The 19,124-nt window shown below is 48.9% G+C and overlaps 1 protein-coding gene across 1 annotated transcript in view; it reads right to left on the bottom strand.

Moving 5' to 3' along the window:
- Slco2b1 (solute carrier organic anion transporter family member 2B1) overlaps nt 1-7,210 on the bottom strand; it is a 29,147-nt gene extending 21,937 nt beyond the window's left edge. Inside the window, exons 1-5 of the mRNA XM_035441351.1 lie at nt 7,088-7,210; nt 5,784-5,921; nt 4,231-4,393; nt 738-968; nt 253-351 (exon numbers count right to left, since the gene is read on the bottom strand). Of these exons, the coding sequence (XP_035297242.1) occupies nt 253-351; nt 738-968; nt 4,231-4,393; nt 5,784-5,921; nt 7,088-7,210 (754 nt within the window). The remainder of the gene's footprint in view (nt 1-252; nt 352-737; nt 969-4,230; nt 4,394-5,783; nt 5,922-7,087) is intronic.
- Nucleotides 7,211-19,124: the final 11,914 nt, after the last annotated feature.

The following is a 19,124-nucleotide window of genomic DNA, read 5'->3' as shown; positions in this document are numbered from 1 at the left end:
GTAGGAGGGAGAATATGTAACAAAATAGGGTGGTAACAGAGGGCACAGATCCTCAGAAGATGGCCCTTCACAGTTTACTTCTGACACTACACTAGATACCAAGGCCCAGAGAGTGGAAAAAAAGGCTTGTCCATGGTCAGTGTTGCTGCTGGGCTCCCATATGGGCTTCTGGTTTTGTGCCTCCTGTAAGACCAGTGGCCAGTTACAGAGCATGTGTGTCCTTGAGGATGATTGAACACTCCACGGGCTCACCTTCTGGCATCCGGTCAATGTCCACATAAAGGCGTAGCATGAGGCTGCCCAGCCCATAGGCCATGGCGGGCCCTACCGTAGTTGCTGCAAACAGGATCCCTGCAAATACAAAGTCTTGGTGAGGATCCTGTGGTGCCACTTGCCATCAACGTCTCTCTGACTATATCATCAAGGTCCCCTCATACCTAATTGGGTTCCTGCCTGTCCGTAGTGGGTCCCTACATACACTCAGAGGGTCTCTAACTACCATCAGTGGGTGTCTCTGCCTGCCCTTAGTGGGTTGCCTGCCATGAGTGGGTCTCTAACCACCCTCAGTGGGTGTCTCTGCCTGCCCAGGCTTCCAACAGCAGTCCCATCTCCTGGTCATGACTGGGAGCTCTTGGGCTTCTCTAGAATTTCCTTGGCCTATCCTCATGCTTGGCCTCTCCTCCCCCTGCCTGGGCCTGGCCCCATTCTCAGATCTTAAGGGAAGAGACCACCCTTACCAAGGTAGAGGGGTGAGTTGCTATGGTGGGCGAAGTCATCAATGTAGGAGATCCCAAAGGGCTGAATGGGCACACTGCCTATGCCGAGGAGGAGCTGCCCTGTGAACATGATCCCCACCATAGTTAGATGCTTGGCTTCCGTGTTGCTGGAACAGCTGTCATTGGAGACAGCAGCGGCTGGAGCCAAAGTTGTGGGCAGGCATAGAGAAACGTCCAAGTCCTGTGACCTATCTTTTGAGAGAAGACAATAATAAGAATAAGACCATAACTAAGATGAACAATACTCACCCAATGTAAGGGACTGTCCTGAGTGCTTGGGTGTAAGTCATTCAATCCCCCCAAAACCTAGGGTTCACAGACTAGAAACACGTCAACCAGCTGGGCTCCTCAGTTTGGCTTCACAGTTACTGTTCTTAACTTGCCACAGGTCACCTTTCTGAGCAGGGACATTCAGAAGGGTCGTGACAGTGGTGCCTCTTGGGTGGAGAGACAAGGGTGACCAAAAAAGCTAGAGTTTGAACTAGGTGGAGAATGACAAACAAGAGTTTTCCAGAAAGAGGGGGAGGGAGGAATATTCCTGGGAGAGTTCACAGTAGGGCAAACCCAGGGCCTCAGAAGGGCAGTGTTGGAATGAGATGTTCTGAACAGCAAGTAACAGAGTAAGGGTCACGCCAGGGCTATAGGCAGGACTAGGCAAGAGCAGGAAGCCACCAGACCATGGAGGGCTCTGATGTGCTTGGCACTCATTTTGGGGAGGGAGCTGTGTCAGTTCAGGACATGGAAACAGAGTGCAGGAAAGGACATTTTCTTAATTTAGTACCAGACATTTATTCCTTGACCAATATTTGGTGAGCAAACTTGAGGAGACCCTCGTTTTATTATTATCCCCAATGTGCTGAAGTGGCCTCGGTGTAGCCTTCCTTTTGTGGCAGCAGGGACAAGGGTGTCAAGCTAACCTGGAGAGCCACACCCAGTACTGGGAGAAACCATGCAACCAAAGTCATCAGTTGTAGTGGCATCTTGTTCAGCCAGTGGACTTGTGGTCTAGTGGACTTGGAATGGTGGCCACAATCAGTGGCTATCCCATTGCCATCAGTGGCTGTCCCACTGTGTGACCCTTGCCTCTCTGATTCTCACATCTCAAGTGAGTCTCCCAGAAGTGATGCTTTCTAGACATTAGAAGTTTAAAAGCAGAATGGTTTGGGGTGGTATCTAGGTATGGTTCTAGCTGTGGACATGGGCTTGTACCTTCCACTTTGACCTTGGGGCCCTGAGGCAATCATGGTAACTTCTGTCCCATGGGGCATTGATGGAGTAGTGAGTGGTGTCCCTGTCTAGTTCCCAGTGGACATTACATACAATAGTAACCTAGAGGTCACATTTGCCTTTAGCATCTCTGGTTTTCCAGGTTTCCAGCCTGGCCTGTCACACAGCTGCATGGCTACCGAAGAAGGGATAAACTGAGCAAAGAGCTGTGTATATCAGAGGAGGGAGAGGGTTTGGAGTTTAGAGTAATGGCAGCCTTTGAGTTGATCTTGTAAAAACAGATGAGAGAGCTCAGAGCTGGCAGGGAGGACAAAGTATGACCTTGCACAGTAAAATCTCTGCTAAAGTGGAAGTTCTGGACAAAGAAACATGAGGAAGTCTTTTCAGCATCCTAAGATGCCCTGTTGACAACTATCCTCTCTGCTCTAGATAGCTACTCAGCATTTTTGAAAAATATGAGACAAGAGCTCACAATGTAGCCTGAGCAGCCTGGAACTCACTATGTGCCCCAGAGTGACCTCAAACTTGTGGCAATCCACCTGCCTCTGCCTTCTGAGTGCTAGGATGATAGGTGTGAGCCACCAAGCTTGGCTCTTTGCTTTCTTCATGTTTTCTGCACTTTTTCAGTTTTAGGGACCTGTTCCTGGCACACTCCCTCCCTGTAATGTCCACCTTTTCTCCGATGCTGCTTCCTCTAGCCTTTGGTAGTTCCTTCCAGCTACTAGTGCTCTTCCCCTACCCAGGGCTCCAATGGCTTTCTCTCCCTCTCTCTTAAGCAGTCAGGTGCTATGTAGAATTGCCATACTCACTCCATCCCATAATTTCCAGCACACATCTGCTTCATGGTCCCACCTCTGGCTCTTAGCACTTTAGAAGTGAAAATGGCATGTTGGGTTTTCTGTCTGTCTGTCTCCTCTCCTAGGCCGGGAGCCTCCTGAAGAGAAAGCTGAATACCCTGAGGGGTTGGGTACAGAGGACAGTATTACAGATTTGTTACATGAACCATTAGATGGATGAATTAGTGGATGAATGGATGGATGGATGGAAAGAAAGATGGGTGGATGGAAGAGGAAAGTGAATACTCAAGCTGGTTGCTTGGGACATCATTTTTTTCAACTAGGCTCTCAAAAAAACCTGCTATCATTTGATTAATTAATTTTACTATATTCAACCACTTATTCAAGTATTGTGATAGTTTGCATGTAATTGGCCCCTATAAGCTCATTGGGGGTGGCACTATTAGGAGGTATGTCTTCATTGTAGTAGGTATGGCCTTGTTGGAGAAAGTGTGTCACTGTGACTCAGACCACTTCCTGTTGCCTATGTGTGAAGATCTACTAACTCTCAGATCCTGCAGCACCATGTCTTCCTGCATGCCACCATGTCCCTCCATGATGACAATGGACTAAACCTCTGAAACTGTAAGCCACCCAACTAAATGTTTTCCTTTATAAAAGTTGCTGTGGTCATTGGTGTCTCTTCACAGACATCAAAACCCTAACTAAGACAAATATTGATTTTGTTTTCTTCTTTTTGACACAGGATCTCAGCCAGAGGATTGTGGCAAATGCCTTAAATCCCAGCACTCTCAAGGCAGAGGTAGACAGCCAGGGCTATACACAGAGAAACCCTGTCTAGAAAAACCAAAACCAAATGACCAAAACCAAAACAAAACAAAAAACCCATCCAACCAAACAAAAACAACAAAAAATAAGACAGGGTCTCATGCATCTCAGGGTGGCCTTTGGCTCAATATGTAGTCAAGAATGGCCCAGAACTCCCAATCTTCCTTCGTCTACCTCCTAAGTGGCTAGGGTGTTCCATCAAGCCTGGCTCCTCTGTCTTGGATGCTTGTGAAAATTAAATGGACAAATATAAAGGAAATATTTCAAATTATGTGTGACATCCAGGAATCACATTATGATGTTGTCATTTTATTCTATGGAGTTTTCCTAAGGAGTTTCTGCTTATAGGATGTGTTATAAGTTCACTCCCATCTCAAAACCCCATGGAGACACTTGAGCAGGTCCTTGCCCAGAGGGGACTAGAAGATTTCACCTTTGCCCTGTGGCTACCCTTCCTAACATGGGCCAGGATCAGAAAGACTGGGGATGAAGTAGAGAGGACTATCAGGTACACTGGAGTGACACCCAGCCTGGACGCAGGCTTGGGGAAGGGCCCAACGTTCAGGACTGAAGTTCCTCAGTCATTGCTTGCTGTCTCTTACCAGGGCTGTTGTGGTCATAGCGGTATGGTTCAGAGATGAAGTGTGGAAGTGCCATGAGCAGGCCTGCCAGGGCCACCAGAATAGCCCCATAGCCAATCATACGGGGTCTGTGAACTCGGCTGCCAAAGTAGCTCACCAACAAGATCAAGGACACGTTCCCTACCTGCAAAGAGATGAAATGACAAACAGTGTTCCCATCTGTACATTAGATTGTCCAGTTTGAGTAAGAACACCTGGATATGTGTGGAACAGACATTCTGAGCCAGGCATGATAGCTCATGTCTGCCACCCCAGTACTCCAGAGAGTAAATGAGGCAAGGGGATGGCTGGGAATTCAAGGCCAGCCTGGGCTACATAGTGAGACCCTATATCCTCAACAAACAACACAAAACTGACAAAAACATGCAGATTTTGAGTCTCCCTAGGAAAGGCAAGGGTCTCATTGCCTCTTCAGAGGAGGAAAATGAGGACAAACCTGGCTGGTCAAGTTTGCTCTGGAGGCAGGTGAGAAGTAAAGGGAAGGGATTCGGAGCTTCAGGGACCTCAAAAATGAGAGGCACAAATAAAGACTGAAACCAGGAGGCTGAGGCTTGGAAAGTCTTAGATTCATCATCCCAGGGAGCTAGGAATAGGGTGTGTGAGCTCCAAGGTCCTCAAAGGGAGTGAGCTGCACCAATAGGAGTTGTTGGGTCCTAACTGTGGGGTGGAGGGGTGGTTTCCATTTACCAAATGGACCAAGTTTCCCTCCCCACATGTGAAATCTGAAAGTAGCATCATGCTGAGACCCATCTGGGGATGAGATGCTGTGCAGCTGGTGGGCCAGGGATGTGACTTATTATCCAGGGAAGAGAATTTCACAGAAATGTGATGGGGCTGGAGAGAGCAGACTCCCCCCCCCCCCCCCCGGGCCGCCCCAGAGAGTGACAACATTAGTAACATTAGTGAGGGAGGGATGGCTGAGGCCCAGCAGAACCAATTTCCACTGAATCCACATGGGGCAGCTCTGCTTTTCCTTGCCTGGCTGAGGGCCACAGGAAAGGGCCTGTGGATACAGTACATCCTGGGGCCAGACCTTCACTGCAGTGTCATCCCTCCCTCCTGTCACCTCAAAGTCAGTCAGAGGGTGTCTTTGAGGTATCTCAAACCTCTCTCTGGGATAGTAGAAGTGACTTTCTGTGATTCCTTTCTTGGACAGCCAATAGCTATAGGACTCAAGACACAACGGAGCCACAAGGAGGGTGGGTGTCTAGTCAATTCTGGCAAGCTAGACAATATCACATGTTCCCTAGCAAAGAGCTCCTAAGGGCACGATGGCTGGGTCCCTTTTCCTACTAGGACAATCCAGGGCAGGAGGAGACTTTTCTAGGTTCCAACCCTGAGCCAGCATGCTGTGAGAGGAGAGCTATGGAAGTTTGGAGAAGTAGGCAATGTTGGAGGATTTACAGGAACATGGGGAGGAAATGTTTATGAGTGTAAGGAAGGAGGTTAGTGGAGGTAGGGGTATAGGGCTCCCTCTGCATGCACTCCTGAGGGGGAGCTAGGGAAAATAGTACCTCGTTGAAGGCAGCTAGCAGCCCCGACGTCTGACTGGACAGTCCAAAGCGTTTTTCCACTGTGGAGATGGAGCTCTTGAGGTAGCCAGAGATCATGAGCTGAGCCAGCTGTAGTATACTGTGGCACAGGACAAAGAACTGTAGGAGAAGCAGAGATGGTGGCAGGTGGATGGACACCATCAGAAGTCAGGGAGATAGAGACAGAGTTTGGGTCAGAGGGAGAGTAAGGCCAAAAGATGAGCAAGGAATAGAAGTTAGATAAACAAAGTCAGGAAAGGCAGATATATGAGAGGAGGAAAAAAGAAGGGGAGGTGAGAAAGAGGGAGGGAGGGAGAGGGAGAGGGAGAGGGAGAGAGAGAGAGAGAGAGAGAGAGAGAGAGAGAGAGAGAGAGAGAGAGAGTCAATTGGAGTAATCCATGGAGTCTTATGGAGGTTGAACTTAGGGACATGGGTGCTATCAGAGACACACTCGACTAAAAATAGGAACACCAGAGTCCTTCCAATCCTCTGATCTCCCCAGGCATTGGGCTGGACCTTCCTCCATGCTCTACAACACCAGCCCTTTCCCCCAGAAGGTTCTCCTAGATCTCCTAGCTCCATCTCCACCCCACTCCCACCCTGTTCACACAGCACTGCTCTGGAAACACTCCCTCTTTTGACTTCCCCAAGCTGTCCCACCCCAAATAACCCAGTCTTCCCAGAAAAAGCTGGCAGAATTCCTAGAAGAAGAAAAACTTGCTTCAAAGAATCAAAATCTGAGAACATTTAGGCCAGAGCTTCAGGCGTTTGCTCAATACTTTGGAGCCTCGGTCTCTTCATTAGGCCAAGGGAAGGCCCCCACCTCCTAGGGTTACTTAGGGAACTCAGATCTTGAGGGCTGGGGTGGGACTCAGTGGTAGAACACTGGCCTAGCTAGTGCAAGGTCTAGACTTCCATTCTTGTCATGAAAACAATGACAGAAAAGATGGGGTGTGCAGCACCTTGCACAGGATCTGACACTTGTGTCTTAGGGCCCTTGCTGTGGAGCCAGAACTGCAGTATTCACCCAAGTTTACAACTGCAGAGCATGTCCCCATTTCTCCAAGGGAATGAGAGGCAACGGGAGTCATCCACCATCATCTACAGACTAACTCGTATCAGCCTCTGCAAGGAGAACCTGTTCACCTTCTTTGTGCACAGAACCAAAGAGTTTCCTTGAGTCAGCCCAGGAACCCACCCTCCAGGCAAGGAAGTGGGAAGGAAGATGCTCGGTGTTAACTGCTGGGCTTGGTGGCCCCTTCCCTGCCTTGCCTGACAGTGCGCACCTTGATGTTATGGAACAGCCCTCGGGGCTGTGCATCCTGATTCGAGTCCTGAGGCTCCATGCTGACTTTGCTTTCATGCGTGTCTTCTGTGCTCATTGTGGTCTTGGTGTCTCTGTCTGGCATCTGGGGTCCCTCGCCTGTGGGCACAATGGGACATTCAACCAGGTGATGAGATAAAATCCCAGATAGACTTCAGGAGCAAACTGTTTCTGGAAAAACATGGCCTTGGTGGTTGTGAGGGTCTGAGAATTGGTCTCATCTAAGATCCCCGGGAGGGACTTTTCTGAGAGGCCATTCAGGCACACACCTCCTAAAGAGAAGCAGTCCCTTTTCCACACAGCAAGCTCTGGAGCAACCACTCTCACATTAAGTATGAACTGTGTAGTCAGTCTTTCAGTAGGCTTTAGGTTAAGGGTGTGGTCAAGTTTGGGTCCAGAACCAAGGGATAAAGGCTTTCCCTTTATAAGACAGAGACCCCTTCCAGTCATGGGACACCATCACATATGTAGTCACACAGCCAAGCAGTCAAGCCTGCAAATCATTCATCAAAGCACACAGCTTCTCAGAATGTCACAGAACCTTCCGAACAAACAGACCAGGAGTCCCAGCTGTATGGGACCCCTGATCTCATTGCCATGGTGGCTATCTCACACAGTAACTATGGAAACATGTCTGTTACTCTCTCCTGCTCCTGATTCTCAGTGGAAACCCCACAAGTCCAGCCTTCAGGACAGAATCCTTTTAGTTGGTGATCAGCGCTTCCTCCCAGCCCACCCCATTTCCTGTGGATAGCCTCCTCCATTGTCCCATGTCTCCCTCACCACAGGCTACAACTTCCTTTAATTTTAAATGGTCTCCTGGAGGAAACCTCTTACACTATGGAGTTCCTCTCCATCCCCAGAAGAAACTCATAAAAGGCTCCTGAGACCCTGGGCCTCCACAGGCCAAGGTTGTATGCTCCTCACACAAAGTACTTTGGAGCCAGAAGACTATTTTTTAAAGTGAACATGTAGGCATTTGAGCATATGTCCATAGAGGTCAGAGGCATTGGGCTTGGTGGAGCTGTGAGCCACCTGATGTGAGTGCTAGGAATGGAACTCAAGTCTTCTGCAAGAAGAGTATACTTCCTTAATCGCTGAGCAATCCTTCCACTCCTGAGAACTATTAGTCCAGATCATAGGTAATTGTGATTGTCAACTTATGGGATTTGTAATCACCTAAGAAGATGGTTCCAGAGAGATTTAACTGAGGAAGATCCACTTAGAGTGAGGTGGCCCATCCTGTGGACTGTGGGTTCTGACTGAGTGAAGTACCAGCATGCCAGCATTTACCTCTCTGTCTCCTGACTGTAGATCCAATGTAACCTGACATCCTTTGCTCCTGCAGCTGCGCCTTCTCCATAGTGAGACATTGTAACCTCACACTGTGAGTCCAAACAAACCTTCCTTCAAGCTGTTCTATGGTCAGGTATTTGTGACTCTAACTAGCAAAATACGATACAGATTTCTCATGCCATAAAACTTTTAAAGCTCACAATCCATGGGTTTTCAGTACCTTTACAAAATTGTACAGCAATCACCACTGTCCAGTCCCAAAACTCTTCCTTCCTTCAGCAGGAAGTCTGGAATCACCACCAGTCACTTCCCATTCCTCCTTACTAGAGTTCTGGAAACCCTAATCTCCTTCCTGGCTCTGTGAGTTTCCTATTCTGGACATTTCACACAGATTAAATAACCTGATATGTGGTTAGTCACCTGTAGCTACTTTTTAAAACTCCATAATATTTTCAAGGGTGTTCAACATTGTAGCATCTGTCAGTGCTTGCTTGCTTTCTACAAATGAGTAGCACTCCTGTGTAGGATTAAATTGCTTTTTGTTCATGTACTCATCAACTGATAAACATTTGGGTAATTTGGGATATTGTGAGCAGTCATTACAGCATTTTATGTGACATGTATTTTCCATCCTCTTGGGCATATGCCTGGCAGAGGGGGCGGGGCAGTTGGAATTGCTGGGTCCCATGACAGTTCTATGTTTGACTATTTGAGGAACCATTCAACTGTTTGCTGCAGCTCTTCCATTCCTATTGTCTGGTTGGCCTGGACTCAGGACACACTGGCACTGCTGTGGGGGTGATTTGGCTAGGTTTGAGTGGACCCAAATGGAGAAAGGCACTCCCCTCATCAGACACTGTTCACGGGGCATGCAGTGATGCTCCATTTTACAAGCCCACTAGCAGCGTTCCAGTCCTGCTACACCTTTTCTGATCTATTGTAGTCCGTCTTTTCACTGATGGCCACTCAGGTAGGTGTGATGTGACGTGTATGGTTTGATTATGATGGCAGGCATCTTTTTATGTTCATATTTGTTGTTTTTATAACCCTCTGGAGAAATGCCTAGACAGTAACTGGAAGAATTTGAGGAAATGGAAGTGCGTATGTCTGGGAGGAGTTCCTTTGGGGGCACAAACATCCAGAGGAAACAAAGGGAAGAAACACCTGGCAGGGGGGAGTTGGGGAGTACCACTGGGAAAGGGAAAGAGGAGGAGCCTGCAGAGGTCACCTAAAGAAGAGGAGGTAAGGGCCTTTAAAGAAAATGTCCCCAGAGACACCGAGGGGACTACTTCTCAACCTCAGCTCCTATTACCAGCAGAGGCCTGTCACCTGTTGCCATTTAGGTCTTCACATGCATCCACAGCACGAACACTCTCCAGAGCTCTGTGTCCTATGTCCTTTGTGTCTCCAAGTTTCTGAAGACTCCCAGCAGCTCAGTCCAGATGTTGAACTCAACGGCCCTCCTCACTTACTCCTTGAGTAGATCTGAACAGGGGGAGGAAGCACAGTGCCCTTCTCTGTCTTGGTCCACCCCAACCTAGCCAGGTCACCTTGGCAGCAGTGCCAGCATGCCCCAAAGGCTGGTCAACCAGACAGCAGGGCTGGAGCTGAGGCCGGAAGGTCTGAAGTCACTGATGTGATGTTCCACCTCAGAAAGAAATGCAAGGGATGGATGAGGGGAGGGAAGGAAGGTCAGTGGGCCACCTCAGAACACGTATTTCCTGGCCCAAGACCAGACCCTGGACTCTCAGCCTGGGCTCCTGAGGCACTGGGGACAATTCTCCCTGTATGCAGTCACATTCCTCTCCTCCTCTCATTCAGCATTGTTTACCTGCCTTAGGTAAGCTCCTACTTACAGCCTCAATCCAGACCTTCCGGAGGCTTCCACCGCAGCCTCCCCTGCCAAAACTCAAAGTCTCCTTGGCTTATTTTGTCGGTTAGTGAAATGACAGTTTCTGGTCTGATGTTCTCCTCTCTAGGTTGGGAAGGAAGCCCAGCAAATGCTTTCAGCTCTGAAAGCAGTCATCTCCCAGAATGTCTATCAGCCAGAACTTCTGCTTCCTAAGAGCTGGTCAGTTCCAGCCTCTGGTGCAAGGCTGTTCCTCATAAACAGGAGCAGTCATGTAGCTGTAGCCACATGACAAAGGGCAAATGCTTCAGAAACCAGCCTACCCCTTCCCTCTCTGCTCATTCTTTCCAGGGAAGACTCAGGCCCAATCCATAGTACTTCCCAGGGTCAGACTACAAAAGCAAACCCTAGGATCTAGAGCTGGTATAGGCTTTCTCAAGCTTGAGTTGCACTCCCAACTGCCCGCAAACCTCCGAGGTGATCCTGAACATATGTCTTGATCTTTCTGAGCCCTAGTTTTCCTCAGCTTACAGCTATGGATGACAGTATCTACAGATAGGATCCAAGGCACACAGCTCCCAAATATGGCAGGTTGGCAATGGAAAAAACAACAGAAGTCAGGTGTTCCCCCCACCCCCTTTAGCAGGTCAGTGGCCTTGGCAAGTTACTTGCTGCCCTCCCCTCCCTTCCCCCCCCCCCTCCCCTCCCCTCCCATTTGAACCATTTCAAAACAGGCTTGGCTACATCCCCTTCAGTTTGTCACCATCAGGCCATACCCCATTTGTCCAGCTGAGCCTCTTCACCATCAGTTATTTCATCAGACCTAACATAAACACACACACTTCATGTCTCCTACTGAAGACTTCCATATCTTATGAACTTTAGACTAAATAATTCTGTGTGCTTCTTATCTTGCTAATTTGTTGTTGGAGTGTCTCAGGCACGAAGCCAGGATAAGTGAAGAAAGAAAAATCTCTACTGCCTCAGCACCATGAGGTGGGTCTCTATCAGGACTGGCCTTCCAATTGACACCACTAAGAGCCATTTTCCACTAATTCCAGATAAATCTTCCAAAATGTCCTAGACAATATATCTCAACTGGAGCTGCCTCCTGATTCTAAGTTCTCTTCTTTGTTCTGGCAGAGCCATTGTCCACCTCCAGACTGCCTCTCTTCCTCTTTCATCCAGGCTCTAGTCAGCCACAACACCCAGAGAACTTCACCCCTCTCTCCAAATACACCCAGTAGCCCTAAAGGCAATGACCTAGGTTTGGAGTGCAAGCTGCAGTTCAGCCATGTAGCCTTAGATTCAGGTCACTTTGGTTTCTCATGTACAGGGCAGGGATAGCAGCCCCTCTTCTCCACAGCAGAAGGCGTCCTCGAGAGCCCAACTTGCCTACTTGCACATGAGACCTCACATTGGAGCCTCTGAACTTTGCCTGTCCCTGCTAACACTGCTCCTCTATGGTCTTCGTAAGCAGTTTGTTTTTCTCTTCCTAGTTTGTACAGTTCAAACAAATGTTTAAACTGATCAGTATTAACTGTTAACCTGGTCCATTCTTCAAGGGGAGCCATCAACAAAGCGCTGGCCTTCAGGTCCCTTCCTCTATCTTGTCCTCTACCCCAGTCCCCCCTTTCTTCTTCCCTCCTTCCCTTCCTCCCTCCCTTCTTCCCTCCCTCCCTCCCCTCTATTTTCTCTCTCCTTACCCTCCCTTCCCTTTTCTTCCCTCCCCTCCCCTCCCCTCTCCTTCCCTTTTCTTTCCTGTCAACAGAGTCTCACCATGTAGTGGGAAGATGACCTCAGATTCCAAAGCCTCCTGCTTTGGAATTTCTGCTGGAATTACCTGCATGCACCCGGTTATATCCAGCGGCAGAGCCTTTGATCCTCCTGCCCCAAGGCCACATATTTCTACAGTTTCCACCAATCCCGAACCGCCACACTATGATTCTTATCTTCTCAGAGGCCTTCTCAGGTCTCTGGTCACCCTTCCCCCACTGCATTGAAAGCTTTTAAATCAGATTTCCAGCTTTTCAGCCTGGCTGGGGTATAGACAAAGCACAGAGTGGCACTACAGGGTCTTAGCTGTGGCTCGCAATAAGCTCTTCCTCATTGGGAAGTCGTGTTGGTCATGTTTGGTATGGAGACAATCTATGGTGTGTGGTGTGTGGTCAATGAATGGCATTCTTTTCCCTGTCAGACAGTCCGTCCTGCTATCAGCTGTCTGTCCTGCCATGAGGCACCACCTGCTTCTACTGATGCTTGCTTCCATGAAGCACCAAGTATTGGTACATATAGAACCAGGGAGTGGGATGGAAGCTTGCTGCTGTGGGCAGTGGTAGGGCCTCACTGGGGACAGTGCTCTCTGGATGCTTTCCCTCTCTCTCTCTCTCTCTCTCTCTCTCTCTCTCTCTCTCTCTTCTTTCCTTCTTCCCTCCCTCCCCTTCTCTCTTTCTCTATTCTGAGACATGCTCTCACTGTGTAGACCTGGCTGAACTGAAACTCACTATGTAGACTAGACTGTTCTCAAGCTCACAGAGATCTGCTGCCCCTGCTTCTTGGTTGCTGGGATTAACGACACATATCACCATGCCTAGCTAGAATGTGCCATCTTAATCTGCGGGGAAGCAGGGGCCACTGAAGAATGAATATCAACAAATGCAAGGCTCTGTTGGGCATGCATCCTCAAAGCATGTTACCAGGGCTTGGGACGCCTGTGAACAAACAGGCTTGGAGAAGAAGTGACACCCAGGATCCCAGAACTTGTGAATGGTGATTTGGATGTGAGCCCAGATCTGTCTGACTCCAAGGCTCATGATGTCAGTCACCAGCTCTGCACTGATAGCCTTGGAACAAATATAATGACAGTCCCTGGGTGGTCACTTCTTATTCTGGCCCAGCTTCCCTTCTGTGAGTTGTATTGCCATCTGTCACTTTACAAGCCCATTCTGTAGCTTGTTGGTCAGCTCACTGGTCAGTCAAGGGCTTCTTTCTGTGGCCTGAAAAGGCTAGGAAAGGCAAAGTGGAGAGAAAGTTGAAAGGGCCCCAGTTCAGGGACCCCCAACCAAAGCCTGGGTTGGAACCTCCTCTAGAACTACAGACCAGTTGCCAAGAAATGCCAAGGCAGAATCTGAGAGAATCAGGCATGATACTCTCTATAGAACATTCTAGCCAATACCTTACAGAAAGCAAGACCAGGTCCATGGAGACCTGGGCACTTTTTGACTGGTGAGCAGTAAGATAAGAACAATGAGCCTTGCTTCTAGCCCTCTGGGAGGCTGTGTGGGATAAGGTGTTTGGCCAACTTCAAGAAGACTCACTGAGGCCAGCCTTGTCAGCCTTCACCCCAAACTCAACCGTTAGTTTGTTTGAGAATCTGGCCACTAGGCCTCAGAACAATTTGTTTTCCTTCTTCTGGAAGGCTCAGCTCACTCCCGTCCATCTGCCCCAGGAAGGAGTACAGACCTCACTGGAAACTTCTCCCCCACAGCTTCTTGTCCCCCCACCCCCACATCCAGTCTTCACACTGCCTCTATCTCAAGTTCCTTTACTCTTCGGCTGCATTCCAGGGCTTATTTTGTTGTTGTTATTGTTATTGCTGTTTTTTTTTGTTTGTTTTTCTTCTCTCTCTCTGACTTTGGTGTACAAGAAGAAACACCACACCCATCCACACACTGTGCCACCCACACAGCACACAGACAGCAAGGCAGAGGTTGTGACTGGGAAACCCTGGCTCAAGGCCTCCTCTTAGCGTTGTCCCTTGAGGCACATGGCATCCTCTGGGCTTGTCCTGCCTAGAGGCTCTTCAGGCCCGGGGACTTGTTTTGAAGCCTGCAAAATGCTGGCTTGCTGTCTGTTTTTAAATTAGTTGCCAACATTTTTTAAAAATCAGGAAATTTCACACCAAACGGCAGATTTTTGTTTTTGTCTTGAACGATCAGCAGATCTGTCATGCAGCATCCCGGAGAGGACTCAGGGTCCATGACACTGCATCTGCTCAGAGCAGCTCACCCTGCTGGAGCCTCACTGTGGGTGGTCACGGGCCATTTCTGGGGCCCCTTTCACCTGCTTGTGGGCTTCCCTGCCTTCTATCTTTAGCAACACTGGACCTAGACATGATTCCTGGGTTAGGTAAAACACTTTAAAGGTGGAGAAACAGGCCAAAGGAGCCCAGAACTATCCAGAATCACCATGGCAGGCACAGAGGGGACGCTGGTTCTAGAAGTGAGAGTAAGGATTTGGGAGAGGCACTTGCCTTTCTACCCCCAGAATGCACATGTTGGAAGGAGAAAATAAATGCCTGTAAGTTGTTCTCTGACCTCCACAAGTGCACTGTCAAGTGTATCATGGTGTGTGAGCATGGACACACATGAGCAGTCACACCCACATGCACGTGCACTCACTTGTGCGCATGCACACACACACATGCACACACACAACACACACACATATGCACACACTAGACGTACTACTACTACTACTACTACTACTACTAAAGAACCTCAGACAGACTCAGGGGCAGATGCCCAGTGCTATAACAACAGGTCTGTCAGGGATATGGAAACAGCAGAGAAGTCCTATCCCGGCATGGAAGGTGCTGGAAGGCTTCTCAGAAGAAGAAACAGAAAAAGGCAGTGGTGTGAACATAGAAAGGTTGATAGGGAACAAATATGGCAAGGCTGGAACACAGAAGAGGTGTGGGGCCGGAGGGATCCAGTGACGGGGCAAACTGGGGAAAGCTCAGATGCCTGTCTAGGTGTACTGTTGTAGTAAGCTTGGTAGCTGAGAGCTGGGAAGATAGAATGACAATGCTCTCATCACTAGACATAAGGTTGGGTGAGTAGCACAGTCACCTGGGGAGGGGTGTTTCCCTAAGAGATCATACCTCCAGGTAAAAGGCATGAGCTGAAGACACATGTCTGGGGGTCTGAGAGTCATGCATGGCTGACATTAACAAGCTGGCACCTGAACCTGCCCTATCCTGTGCCCCAGCTAAAAGCAGAAAGAAAGGGGGTCTCTACCACAGATCCATCTTTCAAGATAGTGGATTGGTGTCACTGGAAAAGCTACTTGCTTCCAGCACTAAAGGCACAGTGTCTGAGCCTGGGAAAGGTGGTATCCAGGTGGTAGAGAGTGGTTGAGTCATCCCAGATTCAAGTTCAAGGCCCCTGAGAGTCTCAGGCTTCATCTCTCCATCCCTATAGACATGATCGTCTAACTCCAATAGACTCTTGCCATTCACCAAATTGATCAGATGCTACCCTCGGCCTTTATACATGCCATGCGCTTGACTGACTGGCTTTCCTCCCCCAGCCTATCACATCTCATCTCTCAGCCCAGGCCTAACTGAAGAGCAAGCTTGTTGAGTTGAGCTCACCTGAATGAGATAGCTAACAAGACTGGAGCCTGGGCCATAGGTGGGGGTGGCCAGGGTAACATAGGGTGACTGTGGGCCTTGAAGCTCCAGTTCCAATGTGACCCAACCCAGTACTGTGAAGGAGAAAGAGTCAAAGGCAGGAGAACATGGGGAGGGAGTCTCCAGACAGGAATTTGGCTTGGCTGTCATTTTTGGGAAATTCCTTCTGGAAGGACCCTTGAGTGGCCTGTGAGCAGGGAAAGGATCTCGAGATCTAGCTGTTGTTTTTGGAGGGAGCTCTGTCAGGATTGGGGGGGGGGGCAGGCACTCTGGTGGTTTCCGAGTTGGGTCAGAGGCCTTGTGCTGGGACTTTCTGTTTCCCAGTTCTGGCCCTGACTATCCTATCTAAACCCATGATGACCTTTAGAGACTAGAGCTTGGGGCGGCGGGGGGGGGGGGTCCTGAACCCATGAGGATGCAGGACAGTATTCTTAGATCTAAACAAGAAGCCATTGACTTATGGCCATGCTTTCTCTCCCTTCACATGGGGAGCTCATCGGTCACTCTCAGTGTTAGAGCTGACCTCCCTCCAAAGTTATCCATTCACTCATTCTTGCATCACACACGAGTCTGAGGGCCTTGGTTAGGCTCAGCTGCCACACACAGGTCATCCCAGTGAACACCAGTGGAGCACTGGGAGCCTTTGGTGTGATTCTAAAGAGAAAGAGAAGCCACTGAGAACCCAGACTGCAGAAGGCCCTTGGGTGTCCCTGGCTTTCTCGACCTCTGACCAGATGTGTGACCTGAGGCAGGTCGCTGGCTCTTCCAAGGCTTGTTTTCCTCATTTGTAAACTGGACAGAAGTCTGACTTGGACTCATAACTATGACACATGAGTAGGGCTCTGGTGAGCATTCCTAGGACACAGATCACTGAAGCATGGCCACTCTCCTCACAGTTTCTATAGCCCCAACAGTCTCTAAGCGACTCTATGAAAACTCTCATATGAGCTCTTGTGTCAGAGCCCTTGTTGGCTTTGGCTTAATTTTCTGAGATAGCTCCCAGTGACCTCTTCTCTTATCTGATTGCTCGCTGAGCCCACAAACATGCCCTGTCTATTGACCCTTCTAGAATCTACATTCTGTTCAGGCCTTGTTGGTATTCCCTCCACTGGAATCCTGCCCTTCTCTCACTCTGGAGGAAGACTACTCCTCCCAGCTGCTGGCCAAATAGTTTTTTTGTTTTGTTTTGTTTTGCTTTTTTGTTTTTTTTGCCTATTTCAAACTTTGGCGTTTTCTTTTTTTCTTCTTTTCTTTTCAGTATTATTTTCAAACAAAAAATCACTTCACTGCAATAAAATTACAAATAAAAGCATCACACAGTTAGATTAAAACAGTCACCCAGGTAGGTACTTGTCCAGTCCCAAACTGTACATCTCAGCGAACTTCTCCGTAGTTTGAAGTAAGCCGCTCTGAAGCCACAGCGCTTTGCTCAGGGTTTCTCACTCTCACTATCAGTTACGTTTTTAATGCTTTTATCCACCACAAAAAAAAAGAAGAGAAGAAAAGCTAACAGCTGAAATTAGAGAAACAATGAGGAGGTACTTCAGTTTGGCCTTTCTTCCTCCGGTGTTCTTTTCTCTTTCTCTTTTCTGTGATTCTGGGCATTGATTGAACTTAGGGCCTCACACCTGCTAGACACATGCTCTACCACTGATGTAGTTAACCAGTCTGACTTTGAACTTTCAGTCTCCCTGACTCAGCCTCTGGGGTAGTGGGGATGACAGGCCTGTGCCACAGGCATTGAAAGTTTTTGCATTTTTGTTTCTGTGGCCTGTGTTTCTGACTCTACAGATGGACATCACAGAGCTGGGACCCAGGACACAGAGCTGTTTACTCACTGAGTAATCCTCTCAGCTCAGCTCTGTCCAGTCCCAGCTGGGTCCATGGCCTCAGGAATGGATGGTATCAAGACTTATCTGCCACTCCTCCCAGTCCACTGGAGTGGGCTCCTTCCTTCACATTCCAGAGCAATTGCTAGGCCTTGGCTGCAGCCTCTGGGGGTACAACACCATTCTTATGGCTCCCCCATGCTTTAGTCACCCACACTATGTAAAGGCACCCAGTCAGTCCCCACAGAGAGGCCTCTGCTCTGACCAGAACAAGCTTATAAACACACTGGGGACCAAGGAACTATACCTGCCACCAACTGTGAACATAGACAAATAGTCCCTGAAAGGAGCAGAGGTGGGCAGACTGGGCACTGACCGACTACATGGTGCCCTATGATAAAGGTCAAGGCCAACTCACCACCTGGCACTTTCTAGACCAGTCATGGGGGAAATAACACACATATCCCATGTCTGCTACTCAGTCAGTGGCACCCAGAAAATAATTAGCTTTGTGAGGAGCCAGTGGAACAGTATACAACATAAGCCAGAGTTCACCAGTATGGAGTAAGGAAGAAAGAGAAAGCCCTAGGCAAGTGACAGAGGAGAGGCCCTTAATATTAGATTGGTGTTCTGACCTCTACTATGGTGATTAGCTGCTGGGTGATTTGGGGGCATCACTTGCCCTTTCTGAGTATCTGCTTCCTCATCTACTAAAATAGAGCAAAGTTTCATTGAGTTCTCATATTGTCCATGGGCAGAGCTTGAATTTGAACATGAGGCTGTCTCTCAACTCTCCTATCTGTCCTGGGAAGACCTCATTTGAACACAGAGGGCCCACAGACAGCAAGCAACAGTGGCCACACTTAGAGTGAGGAAAGATGAACTGCAGTGTGTGTGTGTGTGTGTGTGTGTGTGTGTGTGTGTGTGTGTGTGTGTCCCTTGTGCAGTGGGGCTAACAGAGGCTTCCTCTAGCTTGCAGGGAGGCCCTCAGGTATGCTTCATTTAGAGGTGTTGGAAGTGTCAAATTTCCCAAGGCTCTGTGTGGGCAGGGACTCTCTGAGAAAGGGTGCAAAGGCCTGAGAGTGGCTTCCCTGGATCTCACCATGGGGACAGTGTAGAGATATTAGCTTCCTCCCTACACAGACAGGAGGACTTTGCCTGCTGTCTAAGGGCACATGCAAGTTGGCAGCCTATCTCTGTGGGATACACATGTGTCTGTCCCTAGTGGACAGCTGGCCCTGGACTCTGCAAAGGCTGAGTGTCATCTTCATCCCTTCATCCTTCTACCCATTATCCTGAGCCCGGCCATAGCCCAGATGGAAGCTGAGGAAGCACAGCTGGAGGTGACTTCTGGTGACTCAGTGGGAGGACTTGGGACAACTTCTTGTTACATGGACGTCAAGGATCAGTTAAAGGACCCAGAGCTGAGGCTTGACAGGGAGGGGAGGCAGGTGTAGAACTAAGGGTGCTAGTTTTTCCCATGCCTCGGGTTTCCAATTCCCCCACTATTCATACTGAGAAGATGAATGGGAATTTTATTAGGCAATGGCCAAAAACCCATTGAAACCATCCCACTGTGCAAGGTTCGGTGGTGTCCACCTGTGATCCCTGC

The sequence above is a fragment of the Cricetulus griseus genome, chromosome 3 (assembly GCF_003668045.3).
Source record: "Cricetulus griseus strain 17A/GY chromosome 3, alternate assembly CriGri-PICRH-1.0, whole genome shotgun sequence".
NCBI classification, from domain to species: Eukaryota; Metazoa; Chordata; class Mammalia; order Rodentia; family Cricetidae; genus Cricetulus; species Cricetulus griseus.
This window is presented reverse-complemented; position numbering and strand designations above follow the sequence as displayed.